This window comes from Micropterus salmoides, unplaced genomic scaffold, assembly GCF_014851395.1.
Source record: "Micropterus salmoides isolate LMB-PRFRI ecotype aquatic unplaced genomic scaffold, ASM1485139v1 Ms_hic_scaffold_8, whole genome shotgun sequence".
NCBI lineage: Eukaryota > Metazoa > Chordata > Actinopteri > Centrarchiformes > Centrarchidae > Micropterus > Micropterus salmoides.
The window spans coordinates 24919539-24940825 of NW_024044570.1; the positions used below are offsets into that span (position 1 = coordinate 24919539).

Sequence of the window (21287 nt, forward strand, 5' to 3'; positions counted from 1 at the left end):
GTAAAGATAGGTATGGGTCGGGTAAAAATAGATGTGGGAAAGGAATGCGTAAAATATATTTTTAATGCTGAGGCAGTGAAAGAAAGTCTTCATTGTATGTTAATATAGATCCAGTGTCAAACTATTCTCCTCACTCCTCCTCACTAAGACTTGTCTTGTGTCTAGATATCATTTCATAAGTTTGCCAATGCAAGATCTTTAAATTTATGACTCAGATACAGAGATAGAATGACTGACAGACTAATTGATGAGACAGAGATGGGACCACAACCCCCATATAATGACGTTTTCGATCCTTGTGAAAACCTCTTCAGTCCCTCTGCATGGATGTCAAAGGTCAGGGTCAGCTACAGAACAGCTCTCTTAGAGCACAAGGTCACGATAACAAAGTGGATGCATCAAAGATGTAGTATGACATTGCAGATTATTCACTTCCACATTTACCTGAGAGGGAATTCCAACAACAGCTTCGGCTGCATCTTTTAAGTTTTGACGTTCAACAAAATACACACCTACTACACAGTACACACTCTCCGGAGAAGTCGATGTGGCAGTCTGCCATAACTGCAAACACCCAACAGAGACACAGATTGATTGAGAAAAGTAAAGTGTATTTTCCTTGAACACTTGACAAGCTGCTTGTGTGCTTTTTACCCAGCTTTTGAACCATATTAGCGAATGATGATGAGAGGTTAAGTTTACACATTAGAAAGAAACAAAAGAAAAATAATAAATTACATTTGTCAATACATATACGTGTGGCTACCTTTTTACTGCACTTGAACTTACCATAGAAAGCACAGTATGCCCTGATTTCCTGTGATAAACCGAATGCACAATGTCTCTATTCTCATGTGAGCAATAAAGCTATATTGTATTGATTTTTTCCAGTGTTTCTGAAGCTGTAGTGAGACTGTACCCAGGATAGAAGGTCAAGTGTGCCAGGGTTGACACCAAACACACCCCTGTGTCTCTCCCCAGTCATGTTGTCCACCCACTCCCATCACACCATTCGGTCCCTCACCTTTCATTTTCTTCACTCATATTTGCATGGGTGTGAACAAACATGGAAAAAATAGCACAATTTCACCCTGACCACAACACACTCAGTCCTCTTTCTCAACCCTATTCTGTTATAGTTTGTTTAGTAATGACTCTGGCCTTTCACATTTTAACTCTTGCTTTTGATAAAAAGTGACTGTGTGTGGGTAAGAAATGAAGACAGTCTGTCACATAAAGTAACTGCAAGCGTGCCACCAAGTAAGACGGCTAGTGCACATTGTCCCTATAGCTTATAGCTTCACCTTGCGTGCTTGCACACACTGATTTAACACAGTCACACAACTTCTTATCCCCAACACTGATGTGCACATTATTACCGCCACCTACATGTGCACAAACCAACACCTGGTCTAAAAGTCACATTAAACCCACGCAGTGGCATAAGCATGCGCATCATCCACCTCTCTTTCTCACCCAGTGTCTCCCACACTCCCTCTGTCATTAGCTGCTTTATTCCTCTCTTCCAGGGTCTTAGAAAGCCACATGCGTCCGTCTATGTCATCACTTGTTTATAGCTGCACAGAGTGAATTCAATAATTAATTAATCATTGTCTTTTATCACAGTGATCCACAAAAACCAAGTGAATTCAATACTGGTAATACAACAAAAAAAATACTGCCATACATCAGTTGAGACAGTGTAGCAGAATCTCTACTTTTTGTTTCCATCCACTAGCTTTTATGTGTTTGCCATTATGAAAAATTTAGCACACTAGCTGTTTACCTTAATGCACCCAACTCCTAAAGTTGGATTTAAAGAAGTGGATAGAAACAATAATTCACTTTTTTCTGGCTACAATTTCAGGTACATTTGAATGGATACCTGATTACTGTTTCTAAAGTTTTTTTTTTCATTAATTATAATCTTTCTACAGCATGCAGTTTGTGTAAGCCCATTTGTCATCCTCTATCTACTGTACATCCATCCCTCTATCAATGGCAGCCACTGTGGCTGTTTGTTGACATTTTTAGGAGAGTTTCCCAAGATGACTGTCTGTCTGCCTCCCTGCAGAAAGCCTGTACTTATAGCGTATCATCATTATGGCTGATGGCTGCTAACAACACAGAATGGAAATCTTTTTTCTCTCCTTGTCTTTTAAAATTTTCTGTTATTTTCTTCTCCTGCAAAGCCAGTTGAAGCACTGATGTGTAACTGGGTGAGAGGAGAGAAGTTGATGCTGAGAGGAGGTGGAATGGAGAAATAGAAATGGGATGGGTAAGATGGGTATGGAAAATGGAGCAGGAGGAGTGAGAACAAAAGTAGGAGGTTGGTTTATGTGCTTCATTTAGGGCTAATGGGCTGGTGGTTATAAGGGGCAGCATACTAAGGTGGGAAGGCTGGTTGAATGAGGAAAGTTATGAATGGAGTAAATGGAAGGTAACATAATTGTAGCAGCAAAGAGAAGAAAAAAACAACAGGTTGTTAAGATGATAAAGATTATGTGTAGAATAAAGGTGGTAAATGTTGTAATTTTGAACTGGTACAAAGGGCTACTTTAAGAGCAATGATGCACCACCATGGATGTCAGTATTAGATGCCTGATGTTGCTATGGGTTTTTAATATCTATGCCATTCCTTTACTCCAATGCTTTTCTGACAGCATGTCTGTTTATTCTGCCTTGAAGGTCTGCTGCTCATCCTATCTTCCCCAGTCAAACTACGCTGGATTAAGAGCAAACGCTGCATTGCACACACATATTTGGCACAACAAACCAAATAGTTTGTTTATTACAGATCTAGCCAGCATTGTAATCCCACTTTTAAGTCACTGTATTACATGCAGCAATGCATTACTTCCCCAGTGTTGCTCAAAACCCCACAAGAATAGATATTAATGCCCCAGATGGCACAAGGAATGCTCTTGTAACCAGGCACTGGAGAGGCAAATCTTGTGTGCAGAAAATAGCTGTGTGCCTTCTTCTCAATTCTAATCCAGTTTAAATGCAAATTAAATGAAATGAGACTACTGAAATGTGTAAGGCACCAGCGTAAAGAGGCAGAAAGTATTGTACTGTAGCTATCCAAGTGAACTACGAAGATCATGATGAGGTTGTGAGATCATATGTGACCAAAATTATAATCATGTGAGAAAACAACTTCAGCTTTGGCACTTAAGGAAATAACTGTCTGCATCTGAAAAGGTTCTTTAATGGATTAATTCCAATTCCCAATTAAATGAAACCTTTGTTGAAGACTATATACTGTGTTGTTATCTCATGGGCAATTGACATTGGTAGTTCATTCTGGTTTTTGTGACCATTGCATGTTTTGTAATATGGTATTACAATGATTATACAAGACAGAACCATAAAATAGTGGTCTAGTTGTCAGAGGGCTACAAATTAGCATCAGCTAGATAGCCTATATTTGTATATTTTTTGTTATTTAACAATGTTTAACTGGATTGTCTTGTTAAATAAACAAACAGCTGTTGTAAATAGAAAAAATAAATAAATGCACTTTATGTGTAATTTTATCATGGTGCTGTTTTGGTCTAGCTAACAGTGTAGTGAAGGATGTGTAGGTCATTACCGACAATAGTCCTGTAACAAGATTTCTTTGTAAATGGGATGAAGTGAAACCTTTATGTGCAACCGTGACCACACTTGAGTACCTTGCACCCACAAGCACCCACCTGGCCTTTTTTTTTTATTTGTACCTTGAACAAATTGTGTTACAAATGTGGTACATTGGATTTTTAACTGTGTTACTTTGAAGACGAAAAATAAATTAACTACTACATCCCTCAGTCACTTGTTTTAAGCAAAAATGCAAAACAGAACAATTCCATTAGACTGCAAAATAAAGGGGGGTAAATTTCCCTCATTGCTTTTAATACACAATTAACCCCATTGGCTAATGAATGATTGTGCCTTGCACATCTAAGTCAGCAGTCAGAATGCTGTCCTCTTTTGCTAATGCGATAGAATATTAGCCTAAAGCATTTTTAGTGAATGCGCTTGCTCTCTCTAATTGGGTCAACAGAAGCCAAAAAGTTTGAGAGAAAAATGGAAAGATAGAAAGTGGAGGATGACATAGAGGTGTGCCGGAGGCTAAATGGGTGCATATCAACTCAAGGATGGTTAAAAACCCCACTCCAGCTAACAATAATGGTACCAGGTTGCTTTAGTACTTCATGAAAATGCAAAACAGGTGTGCTATTTTACAGGAATGTTAATATGTCAAAAAGATTCATTGGAGCCATTAGTGTTATTTTCAAGTGTTCTGGTTTAGCTAATTAGTGCCACATATCTTGGTGCGATAACACAGGCTTAACGAGAGGCAATATTAAACATGGAATATGTCAAATGTGTCACAATGGGAAAAGTATATTTTCCTGGGGCTGGAGAATTAAGTTATACAACTGCTCATCACCATAAACATGTCTGGGATATTATAGAGATGTGAGCCCCAAGAGGACAGACCTATTACAGCCTTCTGTAAAAGAGAACATATCAGCATGGTACGTACAAATGATCATAGGCAATTAAGAGCGTGGTGTGTTCAATTGTAACAATCATGTATAACAGCCCCACTGGGGTGTAAACCTTGCTCAGACAGCGTGTAGTAGGCACACACATGTGCCCAGCAAATTACAATGAACAGCATTGTGATTGCATGCTTAGTAGTGAACTCCAGGTAGAACTGTGTAGATAACAATATAAGCTAACATGATTGGTGGCAATAGTTGGCTTTAAATAGTCGCTTTCTTTCACCGAGAGTAGCTCCGACATTTGTATTTTTTCATTTACACAACTGTGAAAAATAATATGCACTCCTGGCATTTAGTATTATAGTAGTATTTTGTAAAAAAAAAAAAAAAAAGAAAGAAAAAAAGACAAAATATGAAATAAAGGCTTGCCTGTAAGCTAGTGGTGCACAAATTTCTGGAAAGAAACACTACAATTACATTCAAGCTCATTGCAGCTGCTGAATTTGTTTTACAGCATCTCTTCCTGTATGACATATGAATACAACACAGCGATATCCCTGCTGCAAGGCCTGCTGTGTGAGCAAGATTACAGTGGCAAAGTGCAGCCTAATGTGTCAGAGAGGCAGTTAAATGTCCTATTATGGATGCCAGGGTCCTGACAACCAGTAAAGCATCCAGATTCAATTTGTCCCTTTGATGCTGTTGGTGGATAAATACACAGTTGCCTTCTTTCTTTTGTGGCTGGTCTCTTGAGGTTTGGCTCTTTGTGTTTTACATGTGATAGGCTTGTGATTACGCAATGTTTATGCCATGTTTATGGGTCTTTTAGGTAATGTATTAGTGTATTGCATAAGAGGCTGACAGCTCAAGAGTAGATATTTATGACTCTGTTGAGGCTATGGTTTGGCTCTGATTGGGGTCTGTTAGAATCAAGAGGTTATCTCCATGATGTCAGTAGTAAACAATTTTCGAACACTAGCCACAATCAGGCTTGTCACTGCTGTTGGCTTTGTCACACACCAAATTATTTAAGATCCTTCAGGCCCTGTCTTCTGGTCACTGTATCTACAAAGTTATAATTTGACCTTCTGTCATATTTAAACTCCAGTCACAAGTGATTTGTAACTTTTAGCTGTCATTTTGTTGCTGGGAGAAACATTGCTTTTTAAGCGTTATTCCATCAGGCATGATGACGAAGAACACTTTCCTATATGATATTGACGTGGCGGAATAGAAGGAGACTTGTACACATATTCCTCAGAGATGCTCAGTACAACCACAGTCTCACACTGAACACTGAATAAATATTAGTTCCTTCCTTGTGTGGTTTGACAGTTTGAAAAGACTAACTCTCAGGCTCCTGACATCACTGCCAAATCATGCTAGTGTGAATTGAATAAAGGTTTTAGCCTGGGGAGATCTGTTTTAGATGCTATCTGTGTTTTAGTTCAATTATAGCAGTGATCACAGAGACTGCCAGCATGATGACAAACCAGCTGACAGCTAATCCCTCAGGACAGGAAACGAGTTGTACAGCAGCTGATGTCATCGAAGGTTAAATGTCCATTGTGATGAGGCACTCTTCAAAGGCAGACGCATCCAGCTATTGTTCCTCTCCCCTTTCTATCATTAGCCTAAAGAGAAGATGAAAGTCTAGCTCATGACATCCCGACAGCCCTGTGGCTCTATAACACTCCCCCTGGTTACAAAAAGCATACAGGGAGGTAAACAAGTATACACATATATAAGAAAGATGGCTAGAAGTGATATCTATGGTGCTCAGCCTTGGTAGAAATCACAAGAACATCACAGTATGATGTAATACAACCCTAAGCTAATGCTTAGTAGATAACTCTGCTTTCGCATCAAAATTATAAACTCTGACAACAACAGCATACATGATATAAGAAAGATCTTCCTCTCAGTGGGTCCCTTTTAAGGAGGGAGGCGATGTCCGCTGGATATTACTCCCTTGCTGTGTTTAGAGGTAATGAATGGCAGCTAATGAACACCTCCTTTGACGCCCTTTGCTCAGCCACTTTGCTTGTAGCTGTCTGGAGATGAGAGGAAGGGGATGAGGGGCAAAGGAAACAGAAGGAGAAAAGGACACAGCAGGGGGCTGTCACACCGAGGTGGGAGCGCCTTATAGTTTCAACATGGACAGATCAAAGAGAGAGGTGTTGCAGCGAGGAGGGCTCTCAGTAACAGGATAAAATGCTGTGTTGTTCACAGTTGCGTGCATGGTTGTGGATCCAAGCTTGATCCACAGGTGTTTAATAGATCTTGCTTCACACCTTTCGTTTCTCTTCAGTGTTACAAGTTTATATAACTTATAATGAGCTCTTTTATGTTTCATTAACTGTTTTATGTTTATGTCTCTATATCTTTCAGCCACAGGGATCTGAAGCCTGAGAACCTGTTGCTAGATGAAAAGAACAACATCAGGATAGCAGACTTCGGCATGGCCTCCCTTCAGGTTGGAGACAGTCTGCTTGAAACCAGCTGTGGGTAAGTAATATGGAAAACTTCTTGATACATGCTTTCTTTCCTAATTGTCTGACTCACATCCTCTGCATTTCGAGGATGAATGTGCTGAAGGTAAAAACAGGTCAAAGTTGGAAGGCACATGGAGTTGCCGGTATCCAATAGAGAGTAATGAGTGGAGCTATCAAGCCCTCTGCTAGGTGCCATGTTCTCAAAGCCGCCGTTATCTCTCTCTTAAGGAGAGACGATTCGTGTCTCTGACAGAGTGTACTGTCTGGCTGTGAACAGGGCCAGGGCCAGGGCCACACATTGCTGCTCTCCATCTCTTCATATCTGACGCTGAGTTTTATGGTCTGGCAGTCATGACCATGCCAGGCCCATCAATCCCACAACAACTGTAATGAATTTGCTTGCAGGAAAAGTCACTTTCAAAGTCATCCATATTGTGGGAGTTTTACTTAACCCTGAAGTGTGGTGAACATTGTGCAGGGTCACATTTGTCAATAAAAGAAGCAATGGAGTTGATGATGATACTTGGCAAGAAAATTGATTTGGGGCATAAAATAATGGAGTGGTCACATATTAATATGTGTCTCAGAGTTGGAGTGCGTTGATACATCTGTAGATACAGAAAAATATCTGTTCAGTGAGAACAACATGTGACATCTTAATCACTCCAGAAATGCTTCAGAAAATGATGGAGGTATGGATAGCCCATTAGATGCAAACCAAGGGGTCTAGGGCTGTTTTTGCAGATTCCTGTGGATCTAGATGTCTTGGGGAGAATCTTTGCTCTGTGGTTACACATGGCACTGCGTGCAGGGCTGGGAGATAGAGAAGCCCTGTGACATCTGTTCCCAGCTCTGTCCAGATTATACCTTCAAATCAGCAACTGAAAATGCACCCACTTGCATACACGCAATTCTGCAAACGCGCATGCGCACACAGCACTGCCAAGGCTTAGCTCATCCCTGACCTCTAGGACCCTTTGTCCTCTGTTTGTTTGGTTGTCTCTCTGTCTGTCTCTTTCTGTCCCTGACTCCCTCTCTATAATACACACGCCCATTTACGCATGTGCATGCAGTTGAAACTGTTGCATAATTTTTCCAGCAGTAGCACAGTGCCTAAGCTCTCATGACTCATCATTAGAGATCAGGTCGACTGAGAGCAGGGCGCATCGCTATCTGTAAGTAAAATGTGCATGACTGAGTCATTCTGCAGCCATGATGACTACGCTGAAGTGTTTCCTTTTCCTAGAAAGGCCATAGAATGAACAGCTCTTACTCAGCTTTTTGCAGTATCCTGTAGACCAACCATATCTATATTTGATTGCATTTCGCTTCCACTGTGAGCAGTTCTGTTATCCTAGCCAGGTGCAGCGCATCTGCTTAGTCCCCCACATACATTTACAAAGTATTAAAGGTACTTGTTGCAGGTGGGAACACAGAGATGTTTTACAGAGAGGCAGGCGCACATACCACAAACTCCCACACTCATCTAAGAAAAGTAGCTCGTTCCACTCGTAGCTCCATCATCGTATAAAAAAAAAACATTTGTATGTGTGTCTCACAGGAATGTGTGATCACCATTTGTGTTTGTGTCTCTATGTCATTGCCTAATTCATGTGAATGTGCCGTTTACTGTATGAGTGGTTATTGATTATTCATGCTCTTCTGACTGTACCATCTCTAACTGTACATATGACAGTTTTTAATTAAACGCATTTATCTGGCCCGCTCTCACCATGCAGCAGTCTGACACAAATATATTGCATTTGTCACGGGTAATGGAGCTGAGTGAAGACGAGACTCGCCCCAGGTAGAGAAGAAGGGGGAGCCTCGGAGCACATACATGCAAACATACAGACATATGGATGAGAAGATACATGGACAGACACATGCAAATATGGATCCAGGAAAGTACACACAACCTCACTCTCTGTCTGCATGAGCCCTGCTGCGAGTTCATCAGTGCTTGCTGTTTGTTTAGTTCTGTTGCTTTGATTGATGAAAGGAAATTATCTTGTATGCAGTGAGGAGCTGCGCAAATTTGGTTCGAAAAGATGAATGTTCATAAGGATGAGCTGCATGTCTGTGTCTCCTCAATATTGCTAGCCCATACTGCTCACTCTTGCACTACTCCATATGAACTCGTATCTCTTAAGCTCTTGATACTCTCCTTGCAAACTGCATAAAATGTACTGTGTGTACTGTGAAAGGGACATGGTAATCTTGTGGTAAACTTTTTAATAGTTTTTTTGGCCTCTTTTGTTCCAATCTCTTCTCTTCTACCCTCACAGTGATAAGCCCTTCTGTGTAGATAAAAACAGCTTTTCCGGCATCTTTATCATTTTTGTTTCCCCACTTCAGCAGTCTGCTTCAGTACAATGTTAGGTCCTTATCCAAATGCGTTTTCTGTTTTCTGGCAGACAAACCACTTACAGCTGCATTTTGTCCCAATATACTGCTATTTATTGTCCTAAGAATAAAGACAAATTCCCTGTCTGTTAATTCAATTTATGCGATGTTAATGGTGTTATGTTGAAAGAGTAAATGAGCTTGAGCAAATAGCAATAAAAGACTGATGTTATCAACCCTCGCACAACTGTTCTTCTAAAGACTTGTGCATTTTTCACTCCGTTCAAAGGGAAGCATCTCTTACAGCTTTCGATTTATCTTTAGTATCCTAGTTTAACAATCTGAACTTCATGTGTGAGGAGCAAGGTTTTTATTTATCGTGATATAAAGTTCATGATGTATGGGCTTTTATATGTGGCCAGAATTTTTATGTGGTGAGCTAAGATACATTTATATGAACTTTATTTACACCTCTAATTAAATTAGGCCATTAAAAGCAGGTAAAACACAACAGGAAAGAAGGGCCTTGAATTCTCATGGATCCTCGCCAAATTATTTGAGTACACACTTGTTTCAAAGAGCTTGAGTCCCACAGTGGAGAGATTGAATAATTATGGAGTGTTTCAGTATAGAGAAATTTAAAAGCTGATGTATGTGGACAAATATAAGCCATATAAGTATGTGTCAGAGTTGAGGAGAGTTCAGGTAGGTGATATGTGTGACTGATTTAGTTTTCTAATATTGACAAATTAGGATTCAGCTCAAGCAGAAAGCTGAGGTGCCTGTATTCCAGTCTTTACCTACACCCTGTGTTTGCCAGCTAAAGCCTCTTGAAATAATTAGTTTCCATTCATGCTGGTTCCAGCTGTGGCTCCTGTGTTGTTGAAGCATAACTAGTGCAAATCTCAGGCTTGTTTTTTATTTTTATTCCTCGCTCATCTGCATAATGCACTCTGACACTTGCAATCAGGAAGGCCGTATTTGCATAGGTTTCGTGTTTGAACTTCCCCGTTCACATGGTGGCAATGTTTGTTATCGGCCCGTATTTTGACAGCCAGATGAAGCCACGCTGCCAGGGCTTGTATTCGTGAGTACACAAGACAACTGCCGACCTAATGGGCACCATGTTTACAGACTTCAGATAGTCTCTCATTAGAGCCAAATGTCCTGGTATTAGATATGACTGAGCGGGAGAAGGAGGTGGAGGACATCTTACCAGGATGAGAGGTTTGGGGAGACAGTTGCCTGATTTGCTTTCTGTATGTAGTCACAAGTAGACAAGTCAAAAAAGGGCAGAGCCCTGCCCAATCTCAGAGAAACAAAGAAACATTCTGTAATTAAAAGTTAATTTGATTTGAGATTGATGTTAAGCACTTGTTACTCCTTACTTTCTCTGTATTTCATTTTAGTGATTTTGGAAATCTGGCAATGTCAAAGTATTGCAAAAGTGCCACTGTGTATATATAGAATAACAAGTCACTCCACAGCCACTCCGCTCGTCCATAGCCATTGGTTTATGGAGCAGCTGTTGCAAGGTAGCTCCATAAATCTTCATACGATATTGATGTGTCAATCTAGGCATTGGGTTTACTGTCAGCCCATCCAGGTGCTGTAAAGATTAGTGGGTCTGTTCACTGTCTGCTGTGAGAGGATGCCCTTGAGTGAGCAAGCAGGAGGACATCCAAACTCCCTCAGGATATCTAAACTCCCAAAGCACATCTTGATCTACGCTAACTGGAGACATTTATTGTCTGCTTAAATTCTTATTTTCACATTTTCATACAGTGGTGTAAGTTTAATGGTTGTTGTGTCATGATTGTTTAACCCTGACTTACTTCGCAGTACAGCAGTAGAAATGGAAAAGTTCTTAAATGACCCTTCTTTATTATGCTTACTTCCTCAATTCATTTAGTGTATGCACTTGTTTTACAGATCTCCACACTACGCTTGTCCAGAGGTCATCAGGGTAAGTCAATTTTCACTGATTCATAATATTGCCTCTGCTCTACTAGCTTCTTTTTCATAGTCCATCTTATTTGAATCAACCCCAACACTCTCACTAAGAAACACTCTCTTGTTCTTAGGGAGAGAAGTATGACGGGAGGAAAGCAGACGTCTGGAGCTGTGGGGTCATTCTTTTTGCTCTGTTGGTGGTGAGTGTCAGCTTGTTCTTTACTGACTGATGGTGATTGGACTGACATACAGTTTAACATTCTCCAGAGAAATACGGTGTAATACAATTTAACCCAAACGTTTTGCCTACCATCTATAGCTGACAGTATGTCCAGCCCTTGTACCAGCTATAATGACTCCAAAGTAGGAAACAAGTAAGACTCGTTACAGGACACTCTTTGCACAACTTTGCACACTGACCGTGGACTCAAGTTTGACCTCAGTGGAATGAGAAGATGGTGGGAGCTTGAAGTTGCCATGGAGCCTCAAATATAAGTTTAGAGTTCAGGAAGTTAAATTCAAAATCCTAACATTTAGAAGGTCTTACCAGAAAAAATGTTGCAGAAATGCCCTCAAGCTGATAGAAGATCAGAGAATAAGAAGCATCTTTTTATTCATTATCCTGTATCTACACACAACTCTGTATCCATAATCAGGCCTATTCTCTAGCAACATTATGTCTGTGGTTCCCCAGCCGTGCAGCCCTGAAGCTTTGTTTCATCAACAGCTGTACTGTAGTTCCTACACACTCCTGTACCATGAATAATTCATAGAGCCAAACTGAAAGAAGAGAGCCCAAAATAAATATCAACGCTGACAGGGCAGCTTTTGGCTACAGGCCCTGTTTATTTGTCTTTGTTTTTGCCTCTTTCTCCCTCACTCCGTCTCTTTCTGTCAGGCGCGTGTGTGTGTGTGTGTGTGTGTATCTGTGTTAAGGACAGGCTCCTTTGTACTTTTGTGTTGCGTAAACCAGATGTTGTTTATGACTATCCCCATCATGACCATACTTCTCTTGCTCCAAACAAAAGTTTCTCCCCATTGCTGTTTGACTGCAGATGAATACTGTCTTTCTCCTGTTTTGTCCTACTGTCTAGCTGCGAGATAACCATTTGTCTGATTGTGGGAGACGTGCATACTCCCCAGCAGTTAGGATGCGCTCAGATCATCTGTTACACATGCCTGCCCTCCCTTGTTTTCTCTACCTCTCTTCATTCCTCAGCCTTTCTGTCTGTCTTTCTCACCCTTTTCCTCTTTATCTCCCCCTCCATCTTGTCTTTTGGTGGAGGTTGTCATTCATCAAACAGCCACATCTGTGAGGTGTCAGCTCGCTCTGATAAATGACTCTGATGAGAGCATGCTAAATGAACGAGGTAAATGAGAAAGCTGGATAATTATTGGAAAAGCCCTGTTTTCAGCTTACCGCTGTTCATTATTTATTTTGCATCGCGGCTAAGGGCAGAATCCTCTAATTGGAGAGTTGAACGAGTTGAGAAAGTGAACATGTTCTTTAAGTTGTGCAGGATTAAGACTCAAAATGTGGTTTTGTTTCTTCTGGCGACCCTGGTTAGTCATTCATTTTTTTTTCTTTTCTTTTCTGCCCTTGATTGGGTGAATTTGTCTGTTCTAATGCTGGTGTTAAAACAAGTGAAAACTGTTTCTTCTCTACTCAGTACAAATTTCTTTTCCCTTTTCTCACTCTTTGCTTCTTTCCAATATCTCTCTAGGGTGCCCTGCCGTTTGATGATGACAACCTGAGGAATCTGTTAGAGAAGGTGAAGTTGGGAGTGTTTCACATGCCACACTTCATTCCTCCAGACTGTCAGAACCTTCTCCGTGGCATGATTGAAGTGGATGCCTCAAAAAGACTAACGGTCAGTTCAGTTAAGAAGCTGGATGGTAACACACCGTTATGATTATCTCCATATACTTTTGTGTGCTTTTAGTCTTGGGCTGTTCACAACCATTAATTGATTGAGGACAGCAACAAGACATAAGGTAGTTATACTACATCAGCAAGGCCTCTGCCGCGCATTTTAAAGACAAATGAAATTCCAGATATGCTGTCTAAGTTCTTTTGAAGAAGTGCAAAGGTTGCACACACAACCGTGAGGACCGTAGACGCGATGGTTGGCCAAAGAAACTTACTGCAGCAGATGAAAAATACATCATGCTGTGCCATCAGCTCAGAACTGGCAAAAAACAGTGGGACCCTGGTGCACCCATCTGCTGTCACTGGAAGTCTGATCAGAAGGGCATCTGATTGGCCCCAAATGTATTGTACAGTATAACAACGGCCTTAAACATGCAATGAAAGTCATTAAGAACTATCTTCAACAAAAAGGAGTCCTGAAAGTGATGGTGTGGCCCCCACAGAGCCACGATTTCAACATCAAGTCTGTCTGGGATCACATGAAGAGAGAGAGTAGCAGCTGAGGCTATGAAATGTGGGTAGTTGTCAAAGATGTTAGGGCCAACCTACCTACCAAGATCCTTCAAAAATGATGTGCAAGTGTACCTTAAAGAATTTATGCTGCTTTGAAGGCAAAGGGTGGTCACACCAAATAAAACTTTTGCAAAGTACTGAATATATTTAAGGGTATGTACATACTGCATTCACACCCTTGTTAGCACAGAAATATTTAAGTGAAGGTGAAGGTACACAGTGCTCTTTGCACTTCCTTATGTACAATTCATACATTCTCACTGACTCAATAACACCTGAATAATATCTGTATTAAATATTTCATATCCATAGTCCACAACTAGAGGCATTTACTGATGATGTTGTAGAAGCATCAAACCACATTTATATGTTATGTGAGACAGCATTCATGGGGAAAAAAAGACCCAGACACATCAGAAAATCATTATTTTGCACATTCACCGCAAGCTGGGGGAACTTGTAATGCTCCAAGGATAGAGCAAGATGGCAGAGACACACATTCAAACTAAAGTGACTAACATCAACTTTACGCTGCTAAGCCCGATCATTGTCTTTTTCTTTGTTTCTTCTTTCCTCCCTTGTGTTCCAAATGTGTTTGCCTTGCCTCATCCCACATTCTGTTTGTGTTCTTCCTCAAGGACAGGATGTGAATTCAGGAGAGGACTGCTGTTTGTGTACTCTCCCTCTGCACTATTTAGTGTACTCATCACAATGCCAGTCCTTTTCTACACAGCAACTGATCACCTTGGCAAGGTGGCTGGAAGAGAGCACGAGAAAGCAAAGATGTGAAGGGCAGAGAGACAGGATGAGGGAGAGAAAGAGATGGACAAAGGGAAATGTAAATAATGAAAGTGGCCAGAGATCTCAAAAGGTGCGTGCTTCACAGAGAGATGGTGCTGCCCTTTGATTCGTGCCATTCTCACTCAGATGATGGACAGAGATGCTCACAAGTTACTGTATTTACACATACACAATATAAAACCCCAAATTTTCACACACATACTGTTCTGTATACAGAATACATATATGTACAAATCCTTTCCAGGTTCTCCAGATCTCTGTGGATCAATGCAGTAAACAAAAGTCTTTTCATGAACTTGCTTGTAAGCAAATGTGGTGACACTACCCTTACGTGGATGTTGATACTCCATTTCCCCATGCCTTAGCTTTCTTTCACAGTGTCAGAAATGTAAAAGACTGCTAAAAAAAAGTGACGCTCATTTGCAGGAGAGTTGACAACCTTACGGTATAGCCCTTCATATGAGCAGCAGTGTTGAAACATGAACTTGAAATACCCCACTATATGCTTTATTTTTTCTGTTCTCTTTGCCTGATGAGGACAGGTCACCCTGAGATCCCCTAGATATGTCCGCCAGCCTCCGGCGCTGTCCTCGACAAAGGGTTACACACAGACCGGGCCGCTGGGATAGAATATGCTACCTCTCTGCCCCCCTGCCGTGCATGAGGGCTCCAAACAGAGCTCTGGGGATGTGTTGTAACCTCACAGAATGTCAAATAGCCTTGTTAGATTGAGCGTTCTTAGAGTTCAGTGGTGACCGCCCACTCAGAGAGAAGACATGTACACCCTAGAGTGGCGAAGGGGAACATGTTGCACGGGATTATTTTCCATAACAATATTGTCAGTAGTTAGTTGAATTGATCAAATCGATAGGATAGTCAGACTACATCTGCTGGCTGTGTATGTTCAATATGTCTATTTTCACCTTCTGTTAATTAGATTTTGCTAGTAGATGCACACAAGTACACGAGTCTGAGTGGGAGGGCACGTACCCGGGCTTAAGGGGCTTAGCCCAATAAAAGCCTTTCTCTTCATTTCCTGTCTATGTAATCGGGGCCCCAGAGGTGACCAGGCCATCCACCTCATCTTCAATATTAAAATGAACCCTGGAATGATGCTTCCTCATGATCCCTGACTAATGAAGAGGGTTGGCTAGTTTATTATATTAAAGGACCAGTGTGTAAGACACTGTAGAGTGTGGTCAATTTACAGAATATGGTAGGAATGGAATATAAGTATGTGAGTTTGTTTTCATTGGTGTAAAATTATCTGAAAATAAGAATTGTTGAGTTTTTGTTACCTTAGAATGAGCCCTTTCAATCTTCAGACCACCATGTTGCACCACCATGTTTCTATAGTAGCCCACAACGGACAAACCAAACACTTGCTCTAGAGAGGGCCATTTGCTTTTTTTGGCACTGTAGGTTCTCCTGCACTCTTGGAATGAGAGGTTGAGGCAAGGGGTATTCAGTTGGTTCAAATCTGCAACTTCATTGCTAGATGCCACTAAATCCTACACACAAGTCCTTTAAAGAGCAGTTTATCAAAGACCTAATTCACTGATGGTGATGACGCAGATGAAGAACAAATTTTTCAATCATAGAAAACTTTTAAATACTTAATACACTCACTGCAGTTTGGTTTTTACTTCTGTTTTCTAGTTCTTTAAATGCTGTTTTATTTTTTCATTTTAACCAAATATAGTTACTGTGTTTTGGCTTTGTAGGGCAGAGCAGGTCCCCATTGCTCCCTGCCCTAATAAACAGCCGTATGATTCAGATATGCATACACACACAGACCGGCATTCATTTTGTATTGGTACATGTTGCACGAAAATGAATTCATGCAGGACCCAGATATACCAGAACACATACACTCGTGGATACACCTAGCAAAATCACCATTACAGCAGCATTCCCCACTGCCTGATTGAAAGCAGCTGGAATTGTTACTGTCACATTTAGACACTGATTGATGTGATACTGCATTTCAAATCACATCACTTTCAAGCCTGCGTGTGATATCAGTCTCTTGCCTTCAGACCTCCAATAAATGTGGGAGAGAGTATAGGTCACCCAGTGGCCTGTATCTAACAGGTGTGGTGTCCCTGTCAATACAATGACCTCTGTGGAAGCAGACAAGATTCACCTATAGTCCGTAACTGCACTCTGGCCAGCTCTGTGACAGAACTAGTATCCCATGAAGGCATTCATCAGTGCGGAGGCACAGAGGTAAATAAAAGAGACACATAGTCCAAGAACTATACCACTGAATAAGTGATAATAATTAGAGCTGCTATGTGTATCTACCGTGGTTCCTCAACAACAGCAGGAGCAAATTAAAAAGTCCCAACAGTGACATTGATCCTATTTTCCTCTGTGGGCAGCAGCACTGTGGAATCAACAGACATCTTCCTTGTTGCCCTTTTGCTCACAGTTTCTGTCACTTTTTCCTTTTCGTTACTCTCCAAAAGACCATGTTGACAGTGTTGTTGACAAAGTGGCCACATTAAAAGTGTGATGACAAGAGCAGTATTGAGAGAGTGTGTGTTTGTGTGAGTAAGAGAGATGGGAAGAGAATGAGAATGGGAGATTCCCTTTAGACCAGAGGGCTTGGCAGGGTCAGCAGTGTGTGTGAGGGAGATAATATTCTCTGTTTATAGCTCAGTGGTATCACTTCTTTCTCATTCTGTTACAGCACCTCTCTCTGACTCACTTCATTTCTCAATAAGTTTTTCCCATTGGCAGTATTAATGTTTGAATATCGTATTATTTACTTCCACCGTCTGACTATATTGTCCTATTGTGTTTCCATTAAGCCAGTAGGCTGAAGGCTTACTTAAACCATCCTGCACCAAACATTTCTATACACATACAAAATATTATTGTTCTTTGCATTCACATTTTTCCTCAGTGATTCTGTTCCTTTTGACTGTTTTCATAGAATGAAAAAGATAACAAAATGATTCAAATCAAATGTATCACGTTGCTTTTGTACTGACCATTTCTTCTCTCTTGTCTTTTACAGTTAGAACTGATCCAGAAGCACACATGGTACATGTAAGTAATCCTCTGTCTTTCCTTCCTCTTTCCTCTTTACACCTTGCACTCCTCTTCTCCCCTCTCTTAGCCTATTCTGCAGGGGTTGTAGACCTGAGGGGACCTACCACATGATAAATGGCTTTGAGTTTCAGCCCTGTACACAAGAGTAAATTTGAGCAGGGCATGACTCCACTCTCTGGGATGTGGGGCTAAATTGGTAGTGCATGAAAGAGGATGTGCAGCATATGGTCAACTGAACAGGGAGCAGGGGAGAGGGAACAAGCAAGGATGTGGTGGAGGATGAACCCACCTAACCTCAGTGTACCCATCGTTTAACTTTCATAGCAGAGTGTACTCACCTTTTTAAACTTAAACATAAATCTTTGTGGTACAGGTCATCGTAAATTATGTTCATTTATGAGAAAGTTTTTTTTAATGAGGAGCAAAAGCATGAATAAATGTTTTTTTAATATTCTTACTAATTCATGTTTAGGCTATATTAAATGGCTAATATTCACCCTCTAATGATCAAATCATCTGCATTTAAAAGTTGTAATGGACCCGTTAAAAAGGGGAGGAGGTTGTGAGTCCTCTACAGGGTTGAGTTATGGTTTCTGTCATGTACTCATGCAAACAGACAGTGAAACTGATAAAAGAAACGGGAGTAGACTGTGAGAGAACACTAATGTGATGTGAGTTTTTTCAGTGAGGAAGCTGTCAAGAAATCTGTCCCTGCATGGCAGGATGGCTGGCCAAGTGACTGGCTGAATGAATGAATGTATGAATTAATGAATGAAGGGGTGGGTGGGGTGGTATTACTCTGAGAAATGTGGCTGTGGCCCAGAAGCAGCTCATCAGTGGTAAAAAAAAATTAAACATATGCAGCCTATCTATCCAAATCACTCAAACTACATCTTTTTTTTAACAAATTCAAATAAGACCATCCACTCCCGTTGCTTTTTAAAATAGTTTTATTAGTTAATAATAATAATAATAATCTTTCAGCAGCAGCTGAGCAGAGCAATTGTGCTAAAAGAACAGTGCTAGAAAAGTGTCTTTACCAAAACCTCTAATGATGGGCAGTGGACAAATCTACACTCAGTTCACAGTTGATTAGTTGATCTGTTTTTATTGAAACTGTTAAGAGAGGTGTTGATTCAACTTTAGGGTCATTGTGGAGAATGTAGTTTGTTGTACAACTTTCTAAAACAGTTTAAACACAAATTCAATCCTATAACCTTAATTAAGGTAGGATTTACTGGTCAGATGTTGTAGTAGACTGCATTAGTTTTTGCAAGGTTTACCTAATAAACTGGCAACTGAGTCTAGTATAAGGCAGCAAGTCATTAGGTACATGTCAGACGTATAAAGGAATGAAACAAGGGTCCTGTTGATATATTTCTTTTTTTATTACCCCCCCCCACCACCAAATGTTATTTATATGCACATAGTGAAACAGGGGGAGGTTTGTGTGAGGTGAACTATCACTGTGAATCCAATTCACAGTTTACAGCATTGGCCTAGTCCACACGGACACGGGTATTTTTATTACCGGAGTTTTTCCTCGTTCGTTTAAAAAACCAAATGAGTAAAACAGGCTATCAAGGGCTGTAACAAAACCACCAGGCGGCGAAATGACCCTCACCGTAAGGCCATGTTGGCCAATTGGTGCCTAGAAAAATTGTAAACAAAGCAGGCAATGGCGCACAATCTGACATCAACACAGCAGATAACGGCGCGCACTCTGGTTTACTGTCTACACGACAACAATGCAACCGGCGTTTCTTAAAATCCTCACCCTGGCAGGGGTTTTCAAAAATGATACTGCGTTTCAGTGTGGCCGAACGGCCAAACCGCGTAGAAAAAGTCACGGTTTTGAAAATACCCGTGTTCCTGTAGACAGGGCCATAGACAGGTGGAGGTGATTTTAATAGTTACCTTTGGGGTTAACGCTTCACTGGGCTCACCAGAGAGAAAGAAAAGATTTATTAGCAGGGAATAGTACAGGAGAGTTTCATATATATGTGAATCTGTGTGAATTGGAATGAATGGATGAATTGGTTAATTGAAATAAACATCTAGAATTTCCCAGAAATCCTCTAGAAAACAGTGCCAGTGCTAATTAGCTTTTCATTTTAAATCTAGAGAAATTAAGTCCTGCGTGTGGGCTTCTTATGTACAGGAAGACGGATGAGAGACAGAGAAAAGTGGAATAACAAGGACAGTGTCTGGAAAGAAGCGAGGGAACAATGAAGAAACTAAATTTGGAGTAAAAAAACAGGAGGACAGAGGGAGACTGCAAAACTTAACAGCATGACTCAGTCATCTGTCTGCATCTTGGTGAGCAAGATGAACACTGTTCACCCCCTGAAGCTTGCATACAATATGACTATACCGGGGAAAAAACATGACTATGAAAGTTTCATAATGTGAACCAGGGTCACAACGAGGCAAACTTATTGCCCACATTGACCAAGAGGCAAACAAACACTGAAATACTATGTACATATTGCATGTGCTATTGATCGTTCATACTCATCAGATCTGTAAATCTGCGTGAGATCAATATCCTAAGCTACCATATATATAAACGTTTATGTTGATGGATTTAAACCCACTGGAAATTACAGTAGTAGGAACCAAAATGACTGACCAGTGTCCTTATTTGTGTTGTAATTTCTTTATATTCTCAGAGGGGGGAAGAATGAACCAGAGCCAGAGCAGCCCGTGCCCAGGAAAGTGACCATCCGCAGTCTACCCTCCGCAGACGACATCGACCCAGACGTACTGGACAGCATGCACTCCCTGGGCTGCTTCAGAGACAAAAACAAACTACTGAAAGACCTGCTGTCAGATGAGTGAGTGAATGGAGGGGCAAAAATGGGGGATGGGAAAGAGGAAAAGGTGGGATCAAGAAGTTTGGATGTGTGGATCGGAAAAAATTAAAAGGTGTGGTGAAGAGAGTGAGGAGGGCCAAAAAGTGAAACAGTGTGTTGAAAAAATAAAAAAATAAAAGCAGCTGAAGACGTGGAGAAGGGGATGGGGCTGTGTGGTGGTACTGCAATGGAAGGATGGGTGCGTGGTGTCTGTGTGTGTACACAGACGGCCTTGGTTTTTCCCCAGCTCTTGTGAAATGGCCTGTCACTTTAGATGTCAGAAGCTATAGATCACTTAACTGTTATCACACAGTGCTTACACCGCTCGCCACTGGATACATTCCCCCCAAACTGGCTTGTACCAGGCTTGTACCAGGAACAAGCTCCTGGGTCACATTGTTTATGTTCTGCTACAAATGTTTGTGTCCGAGTTACATGTGTTTTTCTGTGAATATGCAATTATGCTGAGGATACTTACCCTCCAGTCTTTTGTACACATATTTTTATTAAAATGGGCTTGCAGATGTTGTAGTTCTTTAGTTTCATTTTGATTTGCTTTTCTATGCCCTTTCCCTCTATTTTACGTTTGCCTGGCATATTTAATTTAATATTAAACAAGTATTACTATATCATTTTACCCCCTCCCCATCGCTTCTTTTGCTTCCTTTCTCCTGGGAGCATCCCATAATAGTGCTGGACTGGATGAAAATCTGCGTTCTTTCTCCTTTCCCCTGGTTCATTTTAGCTGAAGTTGCAGGTCCTTGTCTCTTTGCCTCCTACTGCTTTCCAATCTGTCTTTATTATGGAGGGCCAATCCTTGGGCCTTTTGCATAGAGAG

The 21287-nt window shown here is 40.9% G+C and overlaps 1 protein-coding gene across 4 annotated transcripts in view; it reads left to right on the forward strand.

The window, feature by feature from the left end:
* Window positions 1-21287, forward strand: part of brsk2a (BR serine/threonine kinase 2a) — a 163635-nt gene that overhangs the window by 122025 nt on the left and 20323 nt on the right. For all 4 annotated transcript variants that reach the window (XM_038705513.1, XM_038705511.1, XM_038705514.1 and 1 more), the window contains exons 5-10: window positions 6888-7004; window positions 11270-11303; window positions 11422-11490; window positions 13015-13161; window positions 17560-17591; window positions 20267-20431. In XM_038705513.1, the coding sequence (XP_038561441.1) occupies window positions 6888-7004; window positions 11270-11303; window positions 11422-11490; window positions 13015-13161; window positions 17560-17591; window positions 20267-20431 (564 nt within the window). The remainder of the gene's footprint in view (window positions 1-6887; window positions 7005-11269; window positions 11304-11421; window positions 11491-13014; window positions 13162-17559; window positions 17592-20266; window positions 20432-21287) is intronic.